This window comes from Neophocaena asiaeorientalis, unplaced genomic scaffold (assembly GCF_003031525.2).
Source record: "Neophocaena asiaeorientalis asiaeorientalis breed wild unplaced genomic scaffold, Neophocaena_asiaeorientalis_V1.1 scaffold276, whole genome shotgun sequence".
Taxonomy (NCBI): domain Eukaryota; kingdom Metazoa; phylum Chordata; class Mammalia; order Artiodactyla; family Phocoenidae; genus Neophocaena; species Neophocaena asiaeorientalis.
The window spans coordinates 567511-588784 of NW_020173725.1; the positions used below are offsets into that span (position 1 = coordinate 567511).

General features: G+C 38.7%; 1 protein-coding gene and 1 pseudogene across 9 annotated transcripts in view; both read right to left on the reverse strand.

The window, feature by feature from the left end:
* CEP70 (centrosomal protein 70) overlaps positions 1-21274 on the reverse strand; it is a 79808-nt gene that overhangs the window by 18884 nt on the left and 39650 nt on the right. For 8 of the 9 annotated variants that reach the window (XM_024750739.1, XM_024750740.1, XM_024750736.1 and 5 more), the window contains 4 exons: positions 14185-14266; positions 13992-14080; positions 12475-12549; positions 4025-4130 (listed from right to left, as the gene is read on the reverse strand). In XM_024750739.1, the coding sequence (XP_024606507.1) occupies positions 4025-4130; positions 12475-12549; positions 13992-14080; positions 14185-14266 (352 nt within the window). The remainder of the gene's footprint in view (positions 1-4024; positions 4131-12474; positions 12550-13991; positions 14081-14184; positions 14267-21274) is intronic. The other variant, XM_024750741.1, reaches the window with a different exon arrangement.
* On the reverse strand, positions 8560-9121 carry LOC112403330 (TM2 domain-containing protein 1 pseudogene; annotated as a pseudogene).

The window sequence follows — 21274 nt, forward strand, 5'->3', positions numbered from 1 at the left end:
TAGTTTCTGCTGTATAACAAAGTGAATCAGCTATAGGTATACATATATCCCCACATCCCTCCATCTTGCATCTCCCTGGAACCCTCCCTATCTAGGTGGTCACATAGCACCAAGATGATCTCCCCATGCTATGCAGCTGCTTCCAACTAGCTATCGATTTTACATTCTTCAAATATTTTCTCAGACCCTTTCTTTTTCTCTTCTTCTTCTGGGGCCCCTATAAGTCAAATGTTGGTGCGTTTAATGTTGTCCCAGAGGTCTCTGAGACTGTCTTCAATTCTTTTCATTCTTTTTTCTTTATTCTGCTCTGTGGCAGTTATTTCCACTATTTTATCTTCCAGGTCAGCTATCCGTTCTTCTGCCTCAGTTATTCTGCTATTGATTCCTTCTAGAGAATTCTTAATTTCATTTATTGTGTTGTTCATCATTGTTCATTTGCTCTTTAGTTCTTCTAGGTCCTTGTTAAACGTTTCTTGTATTTTCTCCATTCTATTTCCGAGATTTTGAACCATCTTTACTATTATTATTCTGAATTCTTTGTCAGGTAGACTGCCTGTTTCCTCCTCATTTGTTTGGTCTGGTGGGTTTTTACCTTGCTCCTTCATCTGCTGCGTATTTCTCTGTCTTCTCATTTTAACTTACTGTGTTTGGGGTCTCCTTTTCGCAGGCCGCAGGTTCATACAGTTCCCGTTATTTTTGGTGTCTGCCCCCAGTGGGTAAGGCTGGTTCAGTCACTTGTGTAGGCTTCCTGGTGGAGGGAACTGGTGCCTGTGCTCTGGTGGGTGGGGCTGGATCTTGTCCTTCAGGTGGGCAGAGCCACATCTGGTGGAACACCTGTGTATCTTTTTTTCTTTTCCTTTGTGTTTGTCTAGTTTCACTTGAATTGCACCCTGCTCTTCAGATGAGAGTTCCTAGTGTGAAACGGCTGTGCCCATCACCTCAGCTTGGCAGGCCATCTACTGGAGCACTATGCTCCACACTGCAATTGATCTGGGAGGATTTGATCAGGGGGTTTATAACAGTGGTTCAAAGGTGGGGTCTCTGACAAGATTAGGGTGTGAGCCGGGCCTGCACTCCTTTAATCTCATCTCAGGTCTCCTAACCTTGATGATCTTCTCTGGCCCCTTCAATCCTGCCTCAGGTGGTTTGTTGGCTACTCCTCCCTTGATTAGCAACTGTTCTAATCTGCCCTTTGGAATTCAGAGAAGGTCATGGATGCTGGAGTCTTGCCTTGGTTTGTAGAAGCCAAACCTCTAGACGGACAGATTAAGGGAGTGAGCATGTTGGGAATATCCAGTCTCAGTCTTCTCACTTGCACATCCACATAAGAAAGACGAAGGAAAAATAAAAGGAAGATCATTTAAAATCCAATTTAGTGTGAATTTTGTTATAATCTTGTGTCTTGAAGAGATGCAAATTCAAAGGAAAAAAAAGGTGGAATTCATAGGTAATTCAGGGTATGGAGACTAGCTCACAACGAGGAATCCAGAGTGATTATTCCATTTGCATGTGAGGTTAGTGGCTGGACTTTTTTTTTTAATGCTTCTTCTGGCAATTACGGTATTTGATTTCTGGAGCTTTAGTGGAGGGGGCTCTGTGTAGAGAAGCTGGGGGTCGGCTCTGTCCCTCCACGGAGCATGGTCATTCCCAAAAAGTGCCCTTCCGGCTTGGAGCACCTGGGCGATAGCAGGGCCTCCGGAGAGGGGTGGCCAGTGGTTGAGAATGGAGAGCTTTCCTTTCCTGCAAAGCAGGATTACTAATCCATCTTGGAGGGTTTTGAAGTGCACAACTCTTCATTGCAAAGGAAAATGCATCTGGACACCAGCACTTCTGGATAGTGGTGCCCCAAAATCACCCAGTCGAGCACTTTCAATAGAGCAAAGCCCCAAGATTTCCTAGAGGTATATATTCTTCTTTATAACTTAGCCACACTCTGATGATTGACAGCAAAAGATGTATTAACAATGAATAAAAGGCAAAATTAAAAATTCCCAGAGAGACTAGAATTTATGAAAGAAAAGTCACAATACAGGCCTCATCTTATTCAGAAAGAGTTTGCAGGTACTGACAAACTCTTGGTATGGGTAAAAAAAAAAAAAACGTTTTTAAGGGTAATCATTAAAAGAATAGAAAATAATTAAGATGATGATTGTCCTACCTACTTGAAGACAAAAAAAGAGCAAAGGAATCTCCACCTAGCAAATGTCAGGAAAGAAAAGAATGGAACAAGAAACCATGTAAACAGAAAACAGAAGGTAAGGTATCAGGAATAAAAGCAGATATATAAGTTGGTCTCAGTGTCTATGAATGGTTTAATTTCCCTGATAAAAGAACAAACCCTCTCACAGTAAATCTAAGAAACAAAAGGAAATTTAGTTATATAGTGGATACAAGAGAGTTATCTAAAACAAAACAGTTTTCACAAAGGTGCCTGAACATAAAGTCAACACAGAGATGTACAATGAACCAGCAACAACCAATTAGAAACTGTAATGGAAAAAGGATCCCATTCATAATAGCAATAAAAGTTATAAGATAACTAGATAACCTAGGAAATAAACAGAACAAAATATATGCAAAAGCTAAATTAAAAAATATATAAAACTTTATTGAAAGCTAGAAAGGAAGACCCAAAGAAAATTAGAGACATATTTCCGAGTGAGATGATTCAAAACTGTAAATGTGGTGGCTTCCCTGGTGGTCCAGTGGCTAAAACTCCATGCTCCCAATGCAGGGGGCCCAGGTTCGATCCCTGTTCAGGGAACTAGATCCCACATGCCGCAACTAAGAGTTCTCATGCCGCGATAAAGATCCCACATGCCGCAACTAAAGATCCTGCATGCCGCAACTAAAGATCCCACATGCCGCAACTAAGACCTGGCGCAGCCAAATAAATAAATAAAGTTTTTTTAAAAACTGTAAATGTATTATTTTTCCAAATATTAATCTAAAACATTAACTCAATTTCAGCTCATCTCAATGGGATCTATTTTTGAATTTGACAAATTATTCATACAGGAAAATAAATGTGTTAAAACTACATCCAAGGAAAAAATTTAAAAGAACAATAACAAGACACTTACCTTAAAAGGTATCAAAACCTACTATAAAGCTACAGAAATTAGTATAGAAATGGAAGAGACTAGAGAGTCTAGAAACAAACCTATGCATCTAAGGGCATATGGTATATGATATACGTTTCAATTCAGTAAAGTAGAGAAAGAATGGTCAACTAGAAGCTGCAAACTCAAATGCCTATAGAAGCCAGGTAAGAGCATAAATGAGTGAAGCAAGGACGGGGTGGGACTGTAGCTAACTGAAGAGCACATGCTCATATGTGACAGGGGAAAGGTCTAACTCTGTGCTGATAACGACTATGCAGGAATTTGCTGCCAGATTCTTTGGCTTTTTAAGAGAAACTAGAAATAAGCACTTAAATAAAAATCCCTTAATTAAAAAAAATTAGTAATTAATTCAAAGTTTAAAAAAACCTGTATGGGCCCAATAAAATATGAGTGCAGGCCCAGTTCAGTCAGTAAACTACCAGGCCTACTTGCTCATTTATTCAATAATAAATGGTCTATAAATCAAGTAAAGTTAGATCTTTATATCATACCACATAGAAAATTAAATTTCAGATGGACTAAATATCTAAATTTAAAAAAGCATACAAGGACCTTAAGAAATAGATTTACTTATGTAATAATATCAACAACAGCAAAAACAAAAACAATAAAAAGGGAAATGGCTTAAGCAAGTAGAGAAAAGGATTATAAAATCTGTTAAAATCTTACCAGCTTTTCACTACCCTACTTTGAACAGGCCAAAGTCTCTTTTCAAGGGTAAGACAAATTCTCAGTCAAGTTACCAACTTTTAGCCAAGTAGCATGTCATGGCAAGACAAGACAGGCTAAGCAACACAAATAAAGGATACAAGTATTCCTTACCAATTGATAATTTGTTATACTGTGATTGTAATCAAGGTTCACTGAAAACACCAGTCTTTCTGTCAACTGTTCAATACCTGAAAGTATCTCTGGTCAATTAGGGTCTGCTGCTGGTTATCTTTGCTGGGCTCATCTTTTCCCTCTTTGTCCTCAGCTTTTTTTGGACTGATAAGATCCTGTAATCTAAAGGGGAAAAAACCCAAGATAATACAAAATGCTTTACTAGACACTGGATTAAGATGACAAAAATAAGCCAATGATCCAGCTACCCTCCCAAAAGCTTTGTCATTTTCCATATATATGCGTGTTTATGTGCATGCACATACATGCATATATGCATACATAAATTTTTTTTTAATTTTAAGCCATGTTGTCACTGGAAAACAAGGAGACCCTCTTAACAGACACAATATAGAAGGAATCCCTGAAAACTAAAGGGATCAGACTGATGAAGAAAGTTCTAACCAGTCCCCAGCACTTATAAAAAATAGAATAGGAAAGAACTACAGTAAAGGATGAAAGCAACTTCCGAGGTACTCCAAGCTTGATGCTGTAGGTAAGGGAATCAACAAACAACGGGTAGGGAAAACAGTTTGGGCACTGCAGCAGCAAGAGCTAGGCAGTTTGGTCCTTCCTTCGTCATAGTCCTCTTGTGCCGAAGAGAAGACAACAGTGATACCTGCCTGTCAAGAGGGCATGAAAACCCAAGAGACCATTGTCCCAGGTGGCTACCAGAACTCTGGGGGAAAGTCTCTTTGTCCAGAAACCTAAAAACACGAGTGTATCCACCTAGTAGCCCTTCTCCAAATATCTCTGAAGTCAAGGCTGTAGTAAATATTTCTCCCCCACCCACCATGCCTTAGAAAAAAGTCTCTTATTAAACCCACTTCAAATTAACCAGTATGCCTATCAGTTTCCTGTGGAACTCTGACCCATTAAAACTGATTCCATGACTCGTTAGTAAGCTTTACTTGCTGTTTGTAAAATAGAATAGCGACATTCTATCGTGTCATTTGCCTACTAAAAAACAGTGGCTTCCCACTACTTTTAGAACTAAATCCAATCTCCTTGGGTTAGGTTTGAACTTCTCCATGCTGGTAGTCCTAACCCAATATTCCTCTGGACTCCTTTCTTACCTCATCTCTTATTACCACCTTACAATTATCTCCTTCACTCACATGCATTCCCCTTGATCTTCACTCAATTGCTTTTCTCTGCTCTCTGGTGAGCATATGCCAGAAACAAAATAAACAGAATTAGCTCTAGATAAAAAGTCAACTTCCTTCCTCTAATAGACACAGAGACCTCACAATCTATTTTCCACTTGACTTCCCATCTATTTACCATATTCACATATTTGACAGTTTTGCCTAAAGGCAGTGCCAGGAGCATACTGTCTAGAATACAAAAGTGACACAGAAAAGCCAACAGCTCTATAGTGCGACTACAAGTCAACTGACATATCTGAATTTAAATGTTAGTTAACCTTTCATTCAGGTGGAAAAGTTTAATTTATCAATGAACTGTTTGCAAGTATGATTAATAAATATTATACTATGGATATATAATATTTTAACTGTCAGTATAGTAACCTGAATATATATATCATTGCATGTACTAGCTTACAGTCACTCTGGGAAATGAAATGTGATTCAATTAATTAGGTGAATAAAGAGATACCCTCAATGTAATAACGATAATAACTAACATATATTGGGAGCCTGGTGATGATGTTAATTAGTATTTATTGAGAAACTTCTCTATGCAGAAACTCTTCTCAGCACTCACATGTATTTATTTAATCCCACTGTTTTTCTAAATTTACAGAAGGTAAGGATTAGTAAAAGCTAGGGATTCATGGGGAATTGACCTTTGGTTCACCTAGTCTCACAGTAAATATCGGCCACAGCATAATACTCCTGAAAACTTTTGTATTCTGCAAAACCACACGTGAAAATAACAGGGTTCAGGAGAAAAGTAAGTGTTAGCAACCAGACTATTTAAAACTGATGCAGCTTTATAACTAGACAGCTAACAAAAACAATAACTGGTGCCTCAGGAGATAAGTTAGACAGCTCAAGTATGTCTGGAGGTTGCCTCAGGCGATATTACAAATGCACAGCCAACAGAGCAGAAACGTTGGCTTGAGGATGCCAAAACTATGAAGATGGAAGTGGAGCTCCTGGCCAAAGAAGTCGACGTTATAATAGGTGAGGAAAGAAGTGCAACCTGCTCCTGGCCAAAGAAGCTGAGGTTAAAATAGGTGAGGAAAGAAGCTCAACCTGCCTCCAGCCTATAGCCTGTCTAATGCTGAGGACCAGGGAGGGAGCCCTGGGTGCAGTTTCTCATTTTAAATTTTCTTAAGATAGATCTGAAAGGGCAGGTGCCTATGTACTAGCAAAGCTTTCCCCTTCCTGAAGTCTATACTATACTGCTAACTCCTTGTACCTAGGAAAAAAGTGCATGTAAACAATGCAACTTCTATGTTATACTATTAATCATTCCCTTATTTTCCAATTGCATATGACTTAATCGGTGTTTTAGAAACTCATGTTTGAACAGAATATGCTGTACTCAGAAATATTCCAGGGTTGTTTTATAGTCTCCAGAGTAGTGAGCAGAGCCTGAAGGCCATAAAAGTCTCCTAAAATGGCTAAGGAATTCTTTACATATTTAGCAGACACCCATTCCACATAGCTAGCAGCAACAGCTATGTTTCTTTGTGGAGTCTGGAAATCCAGAAAACTGTACTCCCAACTTAAAAACTATGTTGATAAGTTTCTATGTGCAGACACTTTATAGCTTTTAACTGTGTCTGTTGAAGCCTTTCCATAATCTCATGGTGACTCCTGTTCTGGAGTTCTCTTTGGGGGATAGATGGGGGAGCCTTAACTAAAACACTTTTTCCACTCTGACTCAGTATTTTTCCACTTCCTGCCCTTCCCCTAGGCCCATGAAAAAACAGGAGTCATCTGTGCAGCATGTCATTGATTGACCCTTACCTGGTGCCATTCTATGGGGAAAAACGGAACACCGAGGAGCCAGTCCTGTTTTGGCCTCTTTCCTATATTACTGCAGTAAGTCAGTAAAGCCTTGATTGTTAATTTCAGTTTGGCTCATTGTCCTAACTGACCACCTCAACTCCTGTCAGCTCAACACTAGGGTGATGAAATTCTGATTTTATTTTCTTCTAGCAAAATATAAATACTACTGAAAAATTAAATGGAATTAGTGTAGTACCTTTGGTTATCTTGCACTGGCAGACCTATTTGATCACTTCCCAGCAACAGAATTTTATAACCAACTTGTTTGTTATATTAACTCAAACACGAAGCTTTCCCATGTTAAATTAATTTGATATTTGAAGACTGGTTAGTTGAAAGGTAACTACAGACTAAAGAAAAATATTAATTTTCTCTAGTTATAAAAGGGAAAGAGGGACGTCCCTGGTGGCGCCATGGTTAAGAATCCGCCCGCCAATACAGGGGACACAGGTTCAAGCCCTGGTCTGGAAAGATCCCACATGCTGCGGAGCAACTAAGCCTGTACGCCACAACTACTGAGCCTGCGCTCTAGAGCCCGCATGCCACAACTCCTGAAGCCCACGCGCCTAGCCTAGAACCTGTGCTCTGCAACAAGAGAAGCCAGTGCAATGAGAAGCCCGCGCACCGCAACAAAGAGTAGCTCCCGCTCGCCACAACTAGAAAAAGCCTGTGCACAGCAACGAAGACCCAATGCAGCCATAAATAAATAAATAAATAAATAAATTTCTAAAAATAAGGGTGGGGGGAGAGACTTTCCTCTCCTTTTCTTGTAGCATTTCTTTTGGAAAACCTGTAGTTATAAATCCTAAGAAGTATGTAGATCTTGTTAAAATTTACGTTAAGCCTCCTGCCAATTTTATATCCTAGCACTGTCTTTCTTGGGAACCTTAGAACCATCTCTTCAAAGGTGGACATCAGGGAAGAGGGTACCTTGTCTCCTTTTCCCTGTTGGAGCTTAGCCTATGCTCCTGGCTCTAAATTGTAACTTGCTCCTTGTCATGAAGATACGTTTCATTTTTCCTTTGGCTAAAGACAATTCCATGTATGTAATGGACTGTATATCTGCCTGGCTATATTAAAGGGTGAGATTTCTTTCGGTCTTTGAAATCTCTTTAGCAGGTTGCCTCTAATGCACACTGCAGTCTGGCTGGATATTTATTCCAACTGTTATATAAAACTGTTTCTTTTTTTTCCTACATATGTGGAGAGGATTCACTGGGTTGACAGGAGATTTTTTTTTTTAATTTTTTGAGTAAGTCATACTTTTATTTTTCAGAAGCGAAAAGGACAAGTGGCAACTTGCCTTTGGAAAATACATCAATAGCAGAGTAATAAGCTATCTATCTCATAGAGACAGTAGCCTAAGAAAGACTGTATTATCATATAAATCTCAAAGTTCTATTAAATAAATCGCAGAATAATATGTTTTTAACTGACACAACAAAACAAAAACATCAGCAACAACAAAAAATTAAACAGAATCCATAATGTGGTATGTGAAGACGGAAAAAGGAAAATCTGGAAATCTACACACAGAGAGCTCTCTATTAAAATCAAGGAGGCCCAAATCTGTTTCTTTTAAACAATATTCATGGATATAACTGCATTTTTCTAAATGTCTCATTGGTAATACTCAGTCTCGTAAGTCTGGTTCCATAATAATCTATAATGTAACTATTTCCATCTGAAGGTCCAACAATCTGCATTGAAATAAGAATGAAATCAATTAGGTTCCCAATTCCACAAAATCCTACAGTGTAAAACTTTAACAAACACATTTTGGCAATATATGGACTTGAGAAAACCAATTTCGTTTCCAGTAAAATGTGTTTCATTGCCACCAAAATCCTTACAAGTTATGTTGGGTGCTGGAAAACATGGAACATGAGCGTTGTAGTTTGTACAGTTAACTGGTTCTTGTGTAGCATCATTTATTTTTGGATCTTTACAAATATACTGTCCCACTTTGAGGTCCTCGCACTTAAGTGACTCCTTGCTGCCGCCGGCGGCAGCTCCCCAAGGTCCTGTGGTTACTGACACAGCCCACAGGACAGCCAGGAGCCGAGCAGCAGCAGTCTTGGAAGCAACCAGCCCGGAGGGCCAAGCGGCCACCATGCTGGGGACCAGCGCATCCCCTTGGAGATTTTTATTTTTGATTATTTCCCTAACATCACAGTAGTTCTTTGAAAAAAATATTCTACCTCTGCCCCAGCAGAAAATAAAAATTTGAACATTTTTTACATTGAAAAAGTTTTTTTCATTGGGTGTTCTGTTTGGTTTTAATTATCAGTGTGGTGGTTAAGAGTGTGAGCTTGAGAGTCCAAATGCTTGGGTATGGACCTGATTTCTTTCCAAGTTCTTCCACATACCACCTCCTGTGCAATATGGGCAAGTTATCTAACATTCCTAATTCTCTGTTTCACATCTAGATACTACAAAAGTTCCAAACTTAAAAACAAATTAATAACAGATTTTTAAAAATTCCAAATGTAAATTTCTAAAAAAAACACAAATCCTTTATTCAAAATGCAAATCATTTCTTCAAAATTCAACAGGAATACATAGCAGGGATTGGTTCTGAATCACAATTTTAAAGTCTAATAGTGAAGTCACTCTAAAAACCAGTTCCCAAATGAAAAACAAAAAACATATACACAATCAAATCTCATTATTCATGGTAGTTATACTCTATAAAGTCACCATGTACACTGAATTAGTGAAGACTGAACCACTGCTGCTAGGGGAAATACAGGATCAGGTTCCTGCATGCCTCTGGTCACATTTTCCTCAACTGATCAATATATATAACCTCGTTTTATGTGTGTTAATGTTTATAAAGACATCTTTTTAAATATTGTTGTTTCATTAACATTGGACTCATGGCTAACAGCACTATAACTCATGCCTAAATGAAGTTTCTCTAACACATGTATATTCTCTGCAAGGTACATCACAGCCTTCTTGTGTGTAGAACACTACACAGCACTTCAGTACCATGCTTGGGACCATCTTGGAGAAATCACCAACAAAAAGCAGAAAATGAAAAAATAAAAGTGGCACTGACAGCAAAAAGAATGACTATTTACATTATGAAAGCTGAAACAAAAGGGCAGAGCATCACGTCGCTCAGCAGCTGAAAATGTGTATACTGGGCACATCCATGAATGGTTGTGCAGGTGCCACCACTACTGATTTGGGGATTAAAAACGAATTTTAGCAGATAGGCAAATTCACAAATATGCAATCTGTGAATAATGAGGAAACAACTAGATATCTCTATGAATATATGTGCATGCCTTTATGTGTGTGAGTATCTTCACTGATACATTTACATTGAAGTCCTAAGATTCCTTTGAAGGGGATCAGGATATGCCGCTCCAAAATATGCCACTTTGAGGGATGGCCTAGTGCTTAGGATTCCGGGCTTCACTGCCGTGGCCCAGGTTCAATCCCTGGTTGGGGAACTAAGAGCCCACAATCCGCATGGTGTGGCCAAAAACAAAAACAAACAGAAAACCCAAAATATGCCACTTTGACATAAGAAATGTTTTAAGCTAAAGGAATTTGAGAAATGGCAGGAGCAGGAAGGACTCTGACCTCCCCCTTCTCCCCTGAAGCAGACCATAAGACCCTCATGCAACAGGTGCCCTCCCTGTACCCAGAGGAAAGGAGCATCTTTATCTCTGAAGACGAGGAATCTGAATTTCCCCCAGTTTATTACCCTTAGCTCATACCCTTTTGTACTATCACATTTTCCCACAACTTTCCACTCTTCTTCAAACCTAGTAAATGCTCAAGTTTAACAATTTCTTCAAGTCTTCATTTCTTCTCAGGTCAGGTAAAACTTACATTAAATAAATTTACATACTTTTCTCATGTTAATCTGTCTTTGTCAGTTTAATTTTCAGGCCCAGCCAGAGACCCTAAGAAGGCTGAGAAGTTTTCCTCCCTTACACCTTCTCTGACTTTTTATCTCCCTTACATCCTCCTTTTCCCAGCTGCTCCTTGACCAATTTTCCTATCTCAGTTAATGCCCCAACAACTACCTAGTTATTCAGGACTAAAACTTAGTCTTGATTAGTTGATTTTTTGATTTTTTAAGTTGACTCTTGATTTTTCTCCCCCCTCGTCAGCTGCCTATATCCCCAATCCATCACCAAGTCCTATCAGTTCTATCTCCACTACTGCCACCTTCGACCATGTCACTACCACTTCTTGTCCAAACTCATACAATAGCAACTCTCACACTATTTCACCTTTAGTACTTATACTATATCTAAATTGTCATTTATTTTTTCATTGCCCTTCCCCCTTCACATAATCTTCATGAGAGCAAGAACCTTTTCTATTTGATTTACCACTGTAATTTCAGTATGCAGAATGCCAAGCAGATAGGAAGAGGTACTACAGGTACCTAAAATATCAAGCAATAGTAGGAAGGGAAAAAATATTAATTGAATGAATGAAGGCAACCTTTCCAAACCTTTCACTTCTCTTTTCTTTTTTAGTTTTCCTTCCTTAATTTAACTCAATATGTAATTCCTGGATGGCCAGAATACTATACTTCCCTTTCACTGTGGCATGTGCTGCCATAAGGAGGAAACAGCTGTCACTGAAAATTGAATCAACATATGCTAATACAACTGATTTAATACACCTAATGCATATTTTAACTCATGTCATTTTTAAAATATTTCATCTCAGTGCTCACTGCACTACTTCAAGTCCCATTCCCTTGAATCAAAGAGTACACATAGCTAATCTTCAGAAAATACTATCACTGTTTGAAGACCAACTTTTTGAAACTCCTGAGTACATGCTTTTCAAAGTCATAAAAGAGAGGTGGTGGATATGAATGACACACTGGATTCATTCTGGGACCTTTAGTTTTTTTTTTTGCGGTCGCAGGCCTCTCACTGTTGTGGCCTCTCCCGTTGCGGAGCACAGGCTCCAGACGCGCAGGCTCAGCGGCCATGGCTCACAGGCCTAGCCGCTCCGCGGCATGTGGGATCTTCCCACACCGGGGCACGAACCCATGTCCCCTGCATCGGCAGGCGGATGCTCAACCACTGCGCCACCAGGGAACCCCAACCTTTAGTTTTAAAATACGATGAGGTTATATATTATTCATGTCATAACTACCACCAACAAAAATTTGGGCCTTGTCACCTCTAATTTCAATGATTCTCTTGCAATTCCTCCATGATTTTCAAAGACAACTTTCTAATTAAAATCTTTGCCTTTTATTATATCAGACAATTACCTTTTCCTTGTTCTTATTTAAGATGCATATACAGCCAAATCCAATACAGTAGAAACCTTTAAAACTGTAGAACCAGAAATATCCATTTTTAATGTCATTTCCCCCCATCAGCCTGGTAATTTTGAGCCACGGTCACTATGGGGTAAGCTGACAGGTAATAAAAATAAATAATAAGATACAAAATCTTAATAAATTTTAAACTTTGGTAAAATATAATTACTTGATGCTTTTCTTAAGGGCTTTCTCCAGCTTCTTCACCTGTTGTTGATAAAGTCTTAATTCATGCTGTGTGGGCCTGTAGAAGATAAATCATGTTGAACGCACTTATTTTTATTTAATAAAACTATACCGTAAAGATATTTAATAATAAACAATAGTGTATACCCTGTTACTTGTCACAAGTATGCTTAAAAATTCTTAAAATATTTCATGATTGCTGGGCTTCCCTGGTGGCACAATGGTTAAGAATCCACCTGCCACTGCAGGGGACACGGGTTCCAGCCCTGGTCCAGGAAGATCCCACATGCCACAGAGCAACTAAGCCCGTGCACCACAACTACTGAGTCTGTGCTCTAGAGCCCGCAAGCCACAACTATTGAGCCCGCGTGCCACAACTACTTAAGTCCACATGCAGCAACTAAGACCCAACACAACCAAAATAAATTAATTAGTTAATTAAAAAAAATTTCATGACTGCTAATGAGGTATTTATTGGCCATTGGGTTTCTTCTTCTGTGTATTCCTTGTTCAAAACTTTCTACCCATTTTTATTGTTATTAATCTATTACTTGTTTTTATAGTGAATTATCTCAAATGTACGGACAAGAATAGAGAACAGTAAGACAAATAGTACTGTGTCCACCCCTCAAGCTTTATCAAAGTTGAGTAGTAATTTGTTTCAAATATTTTAACTAAAACATTATACATGTACTTAAAACTCCATGTGTGACCCTGATTACTGTCATTGCTCTCCTTCCCATACCACAGGTAACCACTATCTGAAATTCATTCTTCATTCTTCCCATGCATGTTTTATAAATTTTTACCTCATATTTATATAACCATAAATTTACACATTATTATGCGGCAGGCTTTTAAACTTTATAGAAATGGTTTTTACTGTAGGTATCAGTCTCCTCTCCATTAAAGTATAAGATTTACAAGAACAAGGTATTTGTTTTGCTTATTATATATTATCCCAGAACTTAAGGCCATGTCTAACTTACAATAGGTATTCAACAAATATTTGTTGAATAAAAAAGTCTCAGCAGTGTGCATTCCTTATTACTCTCTGTTAACAGGTAGAGTGCCATCCTTTTGTGGTTGTATGATGTACATAAATAAACCTTTCTGTTGTATGCCATTTAAACTTTTTAATTCCCCCCCCTTCCCACAACACAGGCATATGATGAGGTAATAAGACATTCTAAAGTAATTTGGAAAAAACAATTAAAATAAAAAATAAAGTTATTTGGGAAAGGGAAACCTGCTGGCATAAGACTGAATATATTCTGAGTTCCTACCCAGTTTTACCTTCTTCCTATTTTCTCACTTCCCTTGCCTATGTATGTATTTTTGCTCTTTCCATGATATGAGAGACAAATGACTAAAATAAGTATGAGTATGAGGTCCCCAACATTAGTTTTAGAGTAAAGGGGACAGAATGATTTATTTAATATTCAAAATTCCAGTTTATGCTTAAATGGAAGTTAAATAAAAATGACAAGTTTCTCTCACCTGGTTTCCAAATCTTTTTGGAGATTCAGCTTTTCACTTAAAAGTGCATCTATCTTAGATTTCGATTCCTTGAGTTGATTCTGTAATGACTGCAACACATTTCATAAAAATATAGTTAACTTTCCTGGGAGATTATTTAGGTTATCATTTTGCTTTATAAAAGAAGTATTTATCAGTCATATAGCCCCCATACCATTAGAAGGCCTTTATAAGTAGGTGAAGCACTCAGACGTCTGTAGTCTTCTTCTGACTGACTTTCATCGTCTTCATATTGCCTATGAAAAGATACATGCAGTGTATTTATGAAAAATTTATCTTCAAAGAAAAAAATCTAGCTAACAAAAAATCAAAGCAATACAATAAGGGTTTGATAACCCAAACATGAACTAAAATTTAAGCTAAATTTCCTACTTATTCTCACAGAAAATGGTATTAGAACATACTACTTACTACCTAGTGCTATAGTATATATTTGTTCACTAATGCCTTAATTGGAAGGTAAGATCCATGAAGACCAGAACTTTGTCTTGTTCACCATTGTATCTCACTGCCCAGAAGAATATGGGGCATAAGAGGTGGTGAAAAAACACTTCTTGAGTGAATAAACAAACAAAGCGCATTGTTTTTTCCTTCTAGTACTTTTAGGTCACAAAAATATCTATATCAAAAAATGCAGGGACTTCCCTGGTGGCACAGTGGTTGAGAATCTGCCTGCCAATGCAGGGGACACGGGTTTGAGCTCTGACCTGGGAAGATCCCACATGCTGCGGAGCAACTAAGCCTGTGTGCCACAACTATTGAGCCTGCGCTCTAGAGCCCACAAGCCAAAACTACTGAGCCCACGAGCCACAACTACTGAAGCCTGTGCACCTAGAGCCCAAGCTCTACAACAAGAGAGGCCACCGCAACGAGAAGCCCACGCACCGCAATGAAGACTAGCCCCTGCTTGCCACAACTAGAGAAAGCCCGCGTGCAGCAACTAAGACCCAGCAACAAAGACCCAATGCAGCCAAAAATAAATAAATAAATTTATTTTTTTTTTTAATGCAGAGTATAAGTGGACAAGGCCACAGACTTAGTGTCCCTGATTCAAGTCTTGACATCACCATTAACCAGTTGTGTTATTTGGGTAGGTCAGTCTCTCAAAATTCGTTTTCTCATCTATAAAACAGAGATAATTTCTGTCACATCTACCCCACAGAATTGGTGTTAAAAGTTAAAAAGATATCAAAGCATTCTGTGAGCTATAAAGTACTAGAAAATCAGTACTAACGTTTTTAAAAATCCTGATACACTAACACAGGGCTGTCCGATATGGTAAACACTAGGTACACACGGGCAATGAGCACTTGAAATATAGCTAATGCAACTGAAGAGCTAGACTTTTAATTCTATTTCATTTTTTTCTTTTTTAAATTTATTTATTTTTGGCTGTGTTGGGTCTTCGTTTCTGTGTGAGGGCTTTCTCTAGTTGCAGTGAGCGGGGGCCACTTTTCATCGTGGTGCACGGGCCTCTCACTGTCGCGGCCTCTCTTGTTGCGGAGCACAGGCTCCAGACGCACAGGCTCAGTAGTTGTGGCTCACGGGCCCAGTCGCTCCGCGGCATGTGGGATCTTCCCAGACCAGGGCTCGAACCCGTGTCCCCTGAATTGGCAGGCAGATTCTCAACCACTGCGCCACCAGGGAAGCCCAATTCTATTTCATTTTAATTAAAATTTAAAAACTGAAGCAGTGTAAAATATTCTTCTGTTAAACACGACTTTATTGTTTAGGACTACATACCACTACCATGCATCATGTTAAGGTATTAATGTTGTGGCCTAGTTGTGCAATGGGTGCGTGGGTAGTTTGTAGTACTATATACAAACACACCACCAGTCTAGTCAGTATCAAAGGACTGATTCAGTTAGAATGTTTTTTTTCCTATATACCAATATAACATTGTAAGGTGTTTGTTATGATACTATATTTATGGTGATGCCTATATAAATCATAATTGATAATTAATATAGTTATTATTTTAATTATAAGAACTAAACTTTTTTAGTTTAAAAAATAATTATGGACAGATTTTTAATAGAATCAAGTGGAGATGATAACATCTGAGACAGTACAATAATTGGAACAGTAAAGAAAAGAGACTGAAAGAATGTATGCCACAAATTTCCTAATGAATGCTACTATAATTTGCTATAAAGAACTCTTACAATTCAACAATAAAAGACAAAAAAGTCAATTTAAAAATGGGCAAAGGATGTGAGTAGGCATTTCTCCAAAACAGATATGCAAATGGACAATAAGCCTATAAAAAGACACTCATCATTAGTCCTTAGGGGAACACAAATCAAAACCACAATGAGATATCCCTTTAGGATATTCACAAAGTTGTGTCACCATCTCGACAATCAATTTTAGAACATGTTCATCACCCCACTGAAAAATACCATACCCATTATCAATCACTCCCCATATCTCCTCTCTGCCCTGAGTCCCTACTCTACTACAATCCAATTCCTAGGCAACCACTCATCTACTTTCTGTCTTTATGGACTTGCATATTCTGGACATTCCATGTAAATGGAATTGTATATTTTGTGATGTTGTGTTGCAGCAGAGTAGGGGCTCAGGGCGGGGAGTGACTGCCAACAGGGTTTCTCAATGGGGTGATGAACATGTTCTAAAATTGATTGTGGAGATGATGACACACTTTGTGAATATCCTAAAATCATTGAATTGTATGCTTTAAAATGGTGAATTTTATGGCATGTGAATTATATCTCAATAAAGCTGTTTATTTTAAAAAGTTGTTATATAAAAAATCTTTTAGGATAATAAAGTAGATGACGATAGGACGCATTTTCAGCAAATACATAATGAACATATTAAGAAGTTTCCTTTCAACAGTCAAAAAAGAATTAAAGTCACCGAAACCAAAATTAACCATACAACAAAAACTTTAAAAATAATTTTTTAGCAAAATCTGAGGTTATAATTTTGGCCACCTATAAAACATTTTGAAGTGTTGCACAAAAACAGAAACTGTCCTTACATGAAATAAATTATTTGTTATGGAAATTTTGTTGGAAAATTATGAGAAAACAAAAGTTATTTTTATAAAAAAGTGAAAGATCTTCAATTAAGCCCATGAACAACTGCCTGGAGAATACAAGACCTTTCTTATAACATCAAAGACGAATTGATTTAATTTTAAAAATTGCAAATACGTTTCTTTATCTTTAGATGAATCATATCTCAATTAACACTTTGGGAATGTTCTGTCTCAGAGGACTTCCAGATTTACCAAGAAATGTTGACAATTTGAGGTCTTAAAATAAAAATATCACACTTACGGTGTGTCTTTGAATTTTACATATTTATCAAAGAAGAATTTCAGCTAGATATGAAAAAATCATTTTTTTCCACATTGGAAGGTGCTCTAGCTTTGTAACATCAAAAATCCAGATTTACTGGAATGTTCAAAAGACTGATGTTTCTCATTGCTTTGTTATACTGTATAATACATATTAGAAATGTGCTCAGTTTTCTGAAGCAGACTATGACAGTGTCATGAATATAGTTGTTAAAATTATACAGCTCCTGTGTAAATGCTATACCAGTTTGCAGAACCACTGAAACAAAATGACTTTAACAATCTTGTGTTTTTTGCCAATGCTTATTGGTTGAGCCATGGAAGGGTTACAAAGACTAACTGTACTGTTAACCTGGATATTAAATAAAATATATTAAAATGTATTTCATTGGTTTCTTTTTACTTTTCAACTTGGCTACATGAAAATGTGAAATTATATATGTGGCTTGCATTACACTTCTATTCGAGACAGCTGTACTAATATATCCCTCAGACCTTCTTCTAAAACACATGCTAGCCTTTAACAAATGACCATTTTAGGAAAGATGACTAAAATAAGGATGACTGAGTAGCCTCTATATAACAAGTACTAAAATAGATGTTTTATACAAACTATTTCACATTTAACAGGTGAGGAGTTTGAGTAGTTATTTAACTTGCTCAAAGTCACGCAAATAGTTAGTAGTAGTAGTGAGATTCAAATTGAAATCTCTCTGGTTCCAAAGCCTATGCACTCACATCATTCCCTATATATACTCTAAAATACCTGCCACTATGGCTATACTTGTTCTCAAGAGAAACCTGATATATGAATATAGTAGAGGAGACCAATTTTAAATGTATGCAGACCTAAAGGGAAATGAGTTTCAGTAAAGAATCCTCACTTTCTTTTCCTGTAGTCCTTTATTTAGCATTGACAGATTTTGTGGTTTTCTTGGAGTAAAAACATAATTCTAAGCATCCACAAACTCTCATTTGGACATGGGATCCCCACAGCCAAATTCCTTCCATTCTTTCTCCAATGGCCTCCAGAAGCCTCAGGAGGGACCCAGTGTCGACGATCGTGCTCCTTAGGGGTGGGGAGAAAGAGCAAAACTAGGGAAATCCTGTGTTTTATTTTCTTCCCTAATCCAAACCATGTTCAGTCAGAGGTTAATCTCAAATCCACCTGCCTCCATTTCCCAAGACCAATTTAAAAATTTCTATCTAAAAAGAAGGATGGAATTAGACAAGGGGACTTCACTTTACTAATTCATTATACAACTATTTTCCTTGGGGTAACTTTCCAAATGTCTCTGACATCTCAGAAGAAATTCAATCTGAGGCCTGTAGGTTTTATTCCTACGTTACTTTCCTTGGCTCCTTAATCTATCTACCAAGCCAGGGAAATACTAATAGAAAAAGCCAGCAATATATTCCATGTAATCTACAGTGATACATTAATCTATATTACCATATAGTGATATAGTAATCTACAGTGATATATATTTCTGGGTAAAGAAAGTAGGTAGGGGCTTCCCTGGTGGTGCAGTGGTTAAGAATCCACCTGCCAATGCAGGAGACACGGGTTTGAGCCCTGGTCCGGGAAGATCCCACATGCTGCGGAGCAGCTAAGCCCGTGAGCCACATCTATTGAGCCTGCGCTCTAGAGCCCGCAAGCCACAACTACTGAAGCCCACACGCCTAGAGCCTGTGCTCCGCAACAAGAGAAGCCACCACAATGAGAAGTCCGCACACTGCAACGAAGAGAAGCCTCTGCTCGCTACAACTAGAGAACGCCCGCGTGCAGCAATGAAGACCCAATGCAGCCAAAAATAAATTCAATAAATATTTTTTTAAAAAGTAGGTAAAGTAACAACATAGCTTTGAGAGCCTATCGTTTTAAAATTTACTTTTCCTCTGTTTCAGAGGTTATACCATGTTTGCAGTTTTCTAAGATTTCCAACTGCTTAACACTTGTATTCAAATATCTGCTGCCTTGATTGCAGCTTCCTTTGCTTTCCCTGAGTTTTCTCATGTATGGAGGCAGAAAGGAATACCAGTCCATAGTATTCAGAAACTGCCTTTCATGAGCTCTCTGGAGGCCTTCTCAAGCCTGCACCCTAAAATGAGGGTCCAGATGGTGTGCCATAGGTGTGCTGTGCAAAGGTATTACAAAGGTGCCAAGAGATTCATCTCTCTCAGCCCTCAGGACAACTGGACAGACCCCAGTGTGGTACACAAACATCACTTTCTGTGTTTCATGATGAGAAAAACTTTGGACAACACTGCCCTTAAAAAGTGGGTGTTTGGGCTTCCCTGGTGTCGCAGTGGTTGAGAGTCCGCCTGCTGATGCAAGGGACACGGGTTCATGCCCCGGTCTGTGAAGATCCCACGTGCCGCAGAGAGGCTAGGCCCGTGAGCCATGGCCGCTGAGCCTGTGCTCCACAACGGGAGAGGCCACAACAGTGAGAGGCCCACGTACCGAAAAAAAAAAAGTGAGTGTTAAACAGAGGGCTTCTACCTCTGCAAGAGGCCCATGTCCCATCTGTCTTCCTCCTTTGGTCTTGCTCCCCTAGCTCTACAGGTGTATGCGTCCTCCTCCTGTGCTTCCTGTTTATCCCACTTAGGCCTCCAAATCACAGCCCATCTTCCTTCATTTTCCCTTCTCTTTCGCCTTCTTTTTAAAGTAATATAATACTTGTCAGTTAATTCTACACCCTCCTTTTAGAGTACTCCTGCTTCTTCAGGTGATACTAATATCCTATTTGCAGATCTCAAAATCCACCTTGAAGTTCCTACAATCTATCAAGTTAGTATTTACTCTTAGAAAAGAGACTGATAAACTTTGTTCAGTCAATGAACTATGAAAAACTCTCCTCAGGGCAGACCCTTCATCACTGCAAAGTATAAGTGACTTCTAATTTTCCACCTGTGAGAACATTATGTATAATGCAGCCCCTATTTTCTTCCTATATCCTTCTCCCTTAATGAGACATTCAGTCCAAGTATCTGACCTGAGCGTAGTCTGCACCGGCCAAAGTATTATATTTCACTTAAGCTAGACCAATGATGATAGGATTGCTAAGCAAAAAAGTAATTCCTTTCCTCCAAGGTCCTCATTCCTCAATCCCAGATTTTCACTACAAATTCATGACAACCAGATTCAACACCACCCCCCACCAATGGCCTCAATCCTTTTATTATTTTTAGTCAGAGAATGCCAGTTTACACAACTTCAGAGGCAACCTCTCACACCACATTCTACACAAGACATTTCAATGATGGCTATATTAATCTTCTCTGTTCTTACTACAAATCCCAAATGTTCTCTCTTCATCATCTAGATTGGTGGTCAGCAAACTGTTGCCTGTGGGCTACATCTAGCAGGCTTTTTTAAATTAATGTTTTATGGAACACAGCCATGCCAATTCATTTACTTATTGTCTATGGCTCATTTCATGCTACAACAGCAGAGTTGAGCAGTGGTGAGAGACTATACAGACTAAAATGCCTAAAAACATACAGTCTGGGCCTTTACAGAAAAAAAGTCAACCAAGTCCTGAATCCAGATTACAATTTATTAAAGATATAGAGCAAAAGTTTCAAATAATATTCAGCCTGGACTGTATAATATGTTGTAGAGCACTGAGTTTTAGTTGCAAACATTAAAAGCCTGATTTCATTTATAAACCTAACATTCTAACTTCTCAAAAAAGCAGATTTAGGGGCTTCCCTGGTGGCGCAGTGGTTGGGAGTCCGCCTGCCGATGCAGGGGGCGCGGGTTCGTGCCCCGGTGTGGGAGGATCCCACGTGCCGCGGAGCGGCTGGGCCCGTGAGCCGTGGCCACTGGGCCTGCGCGTCCGGAGCCTGTTGCTCCGCGGCGGGAGAGGCCACAGCGGTGAGAGGCCCGCGTACCGCAAAAAAAGCAAAA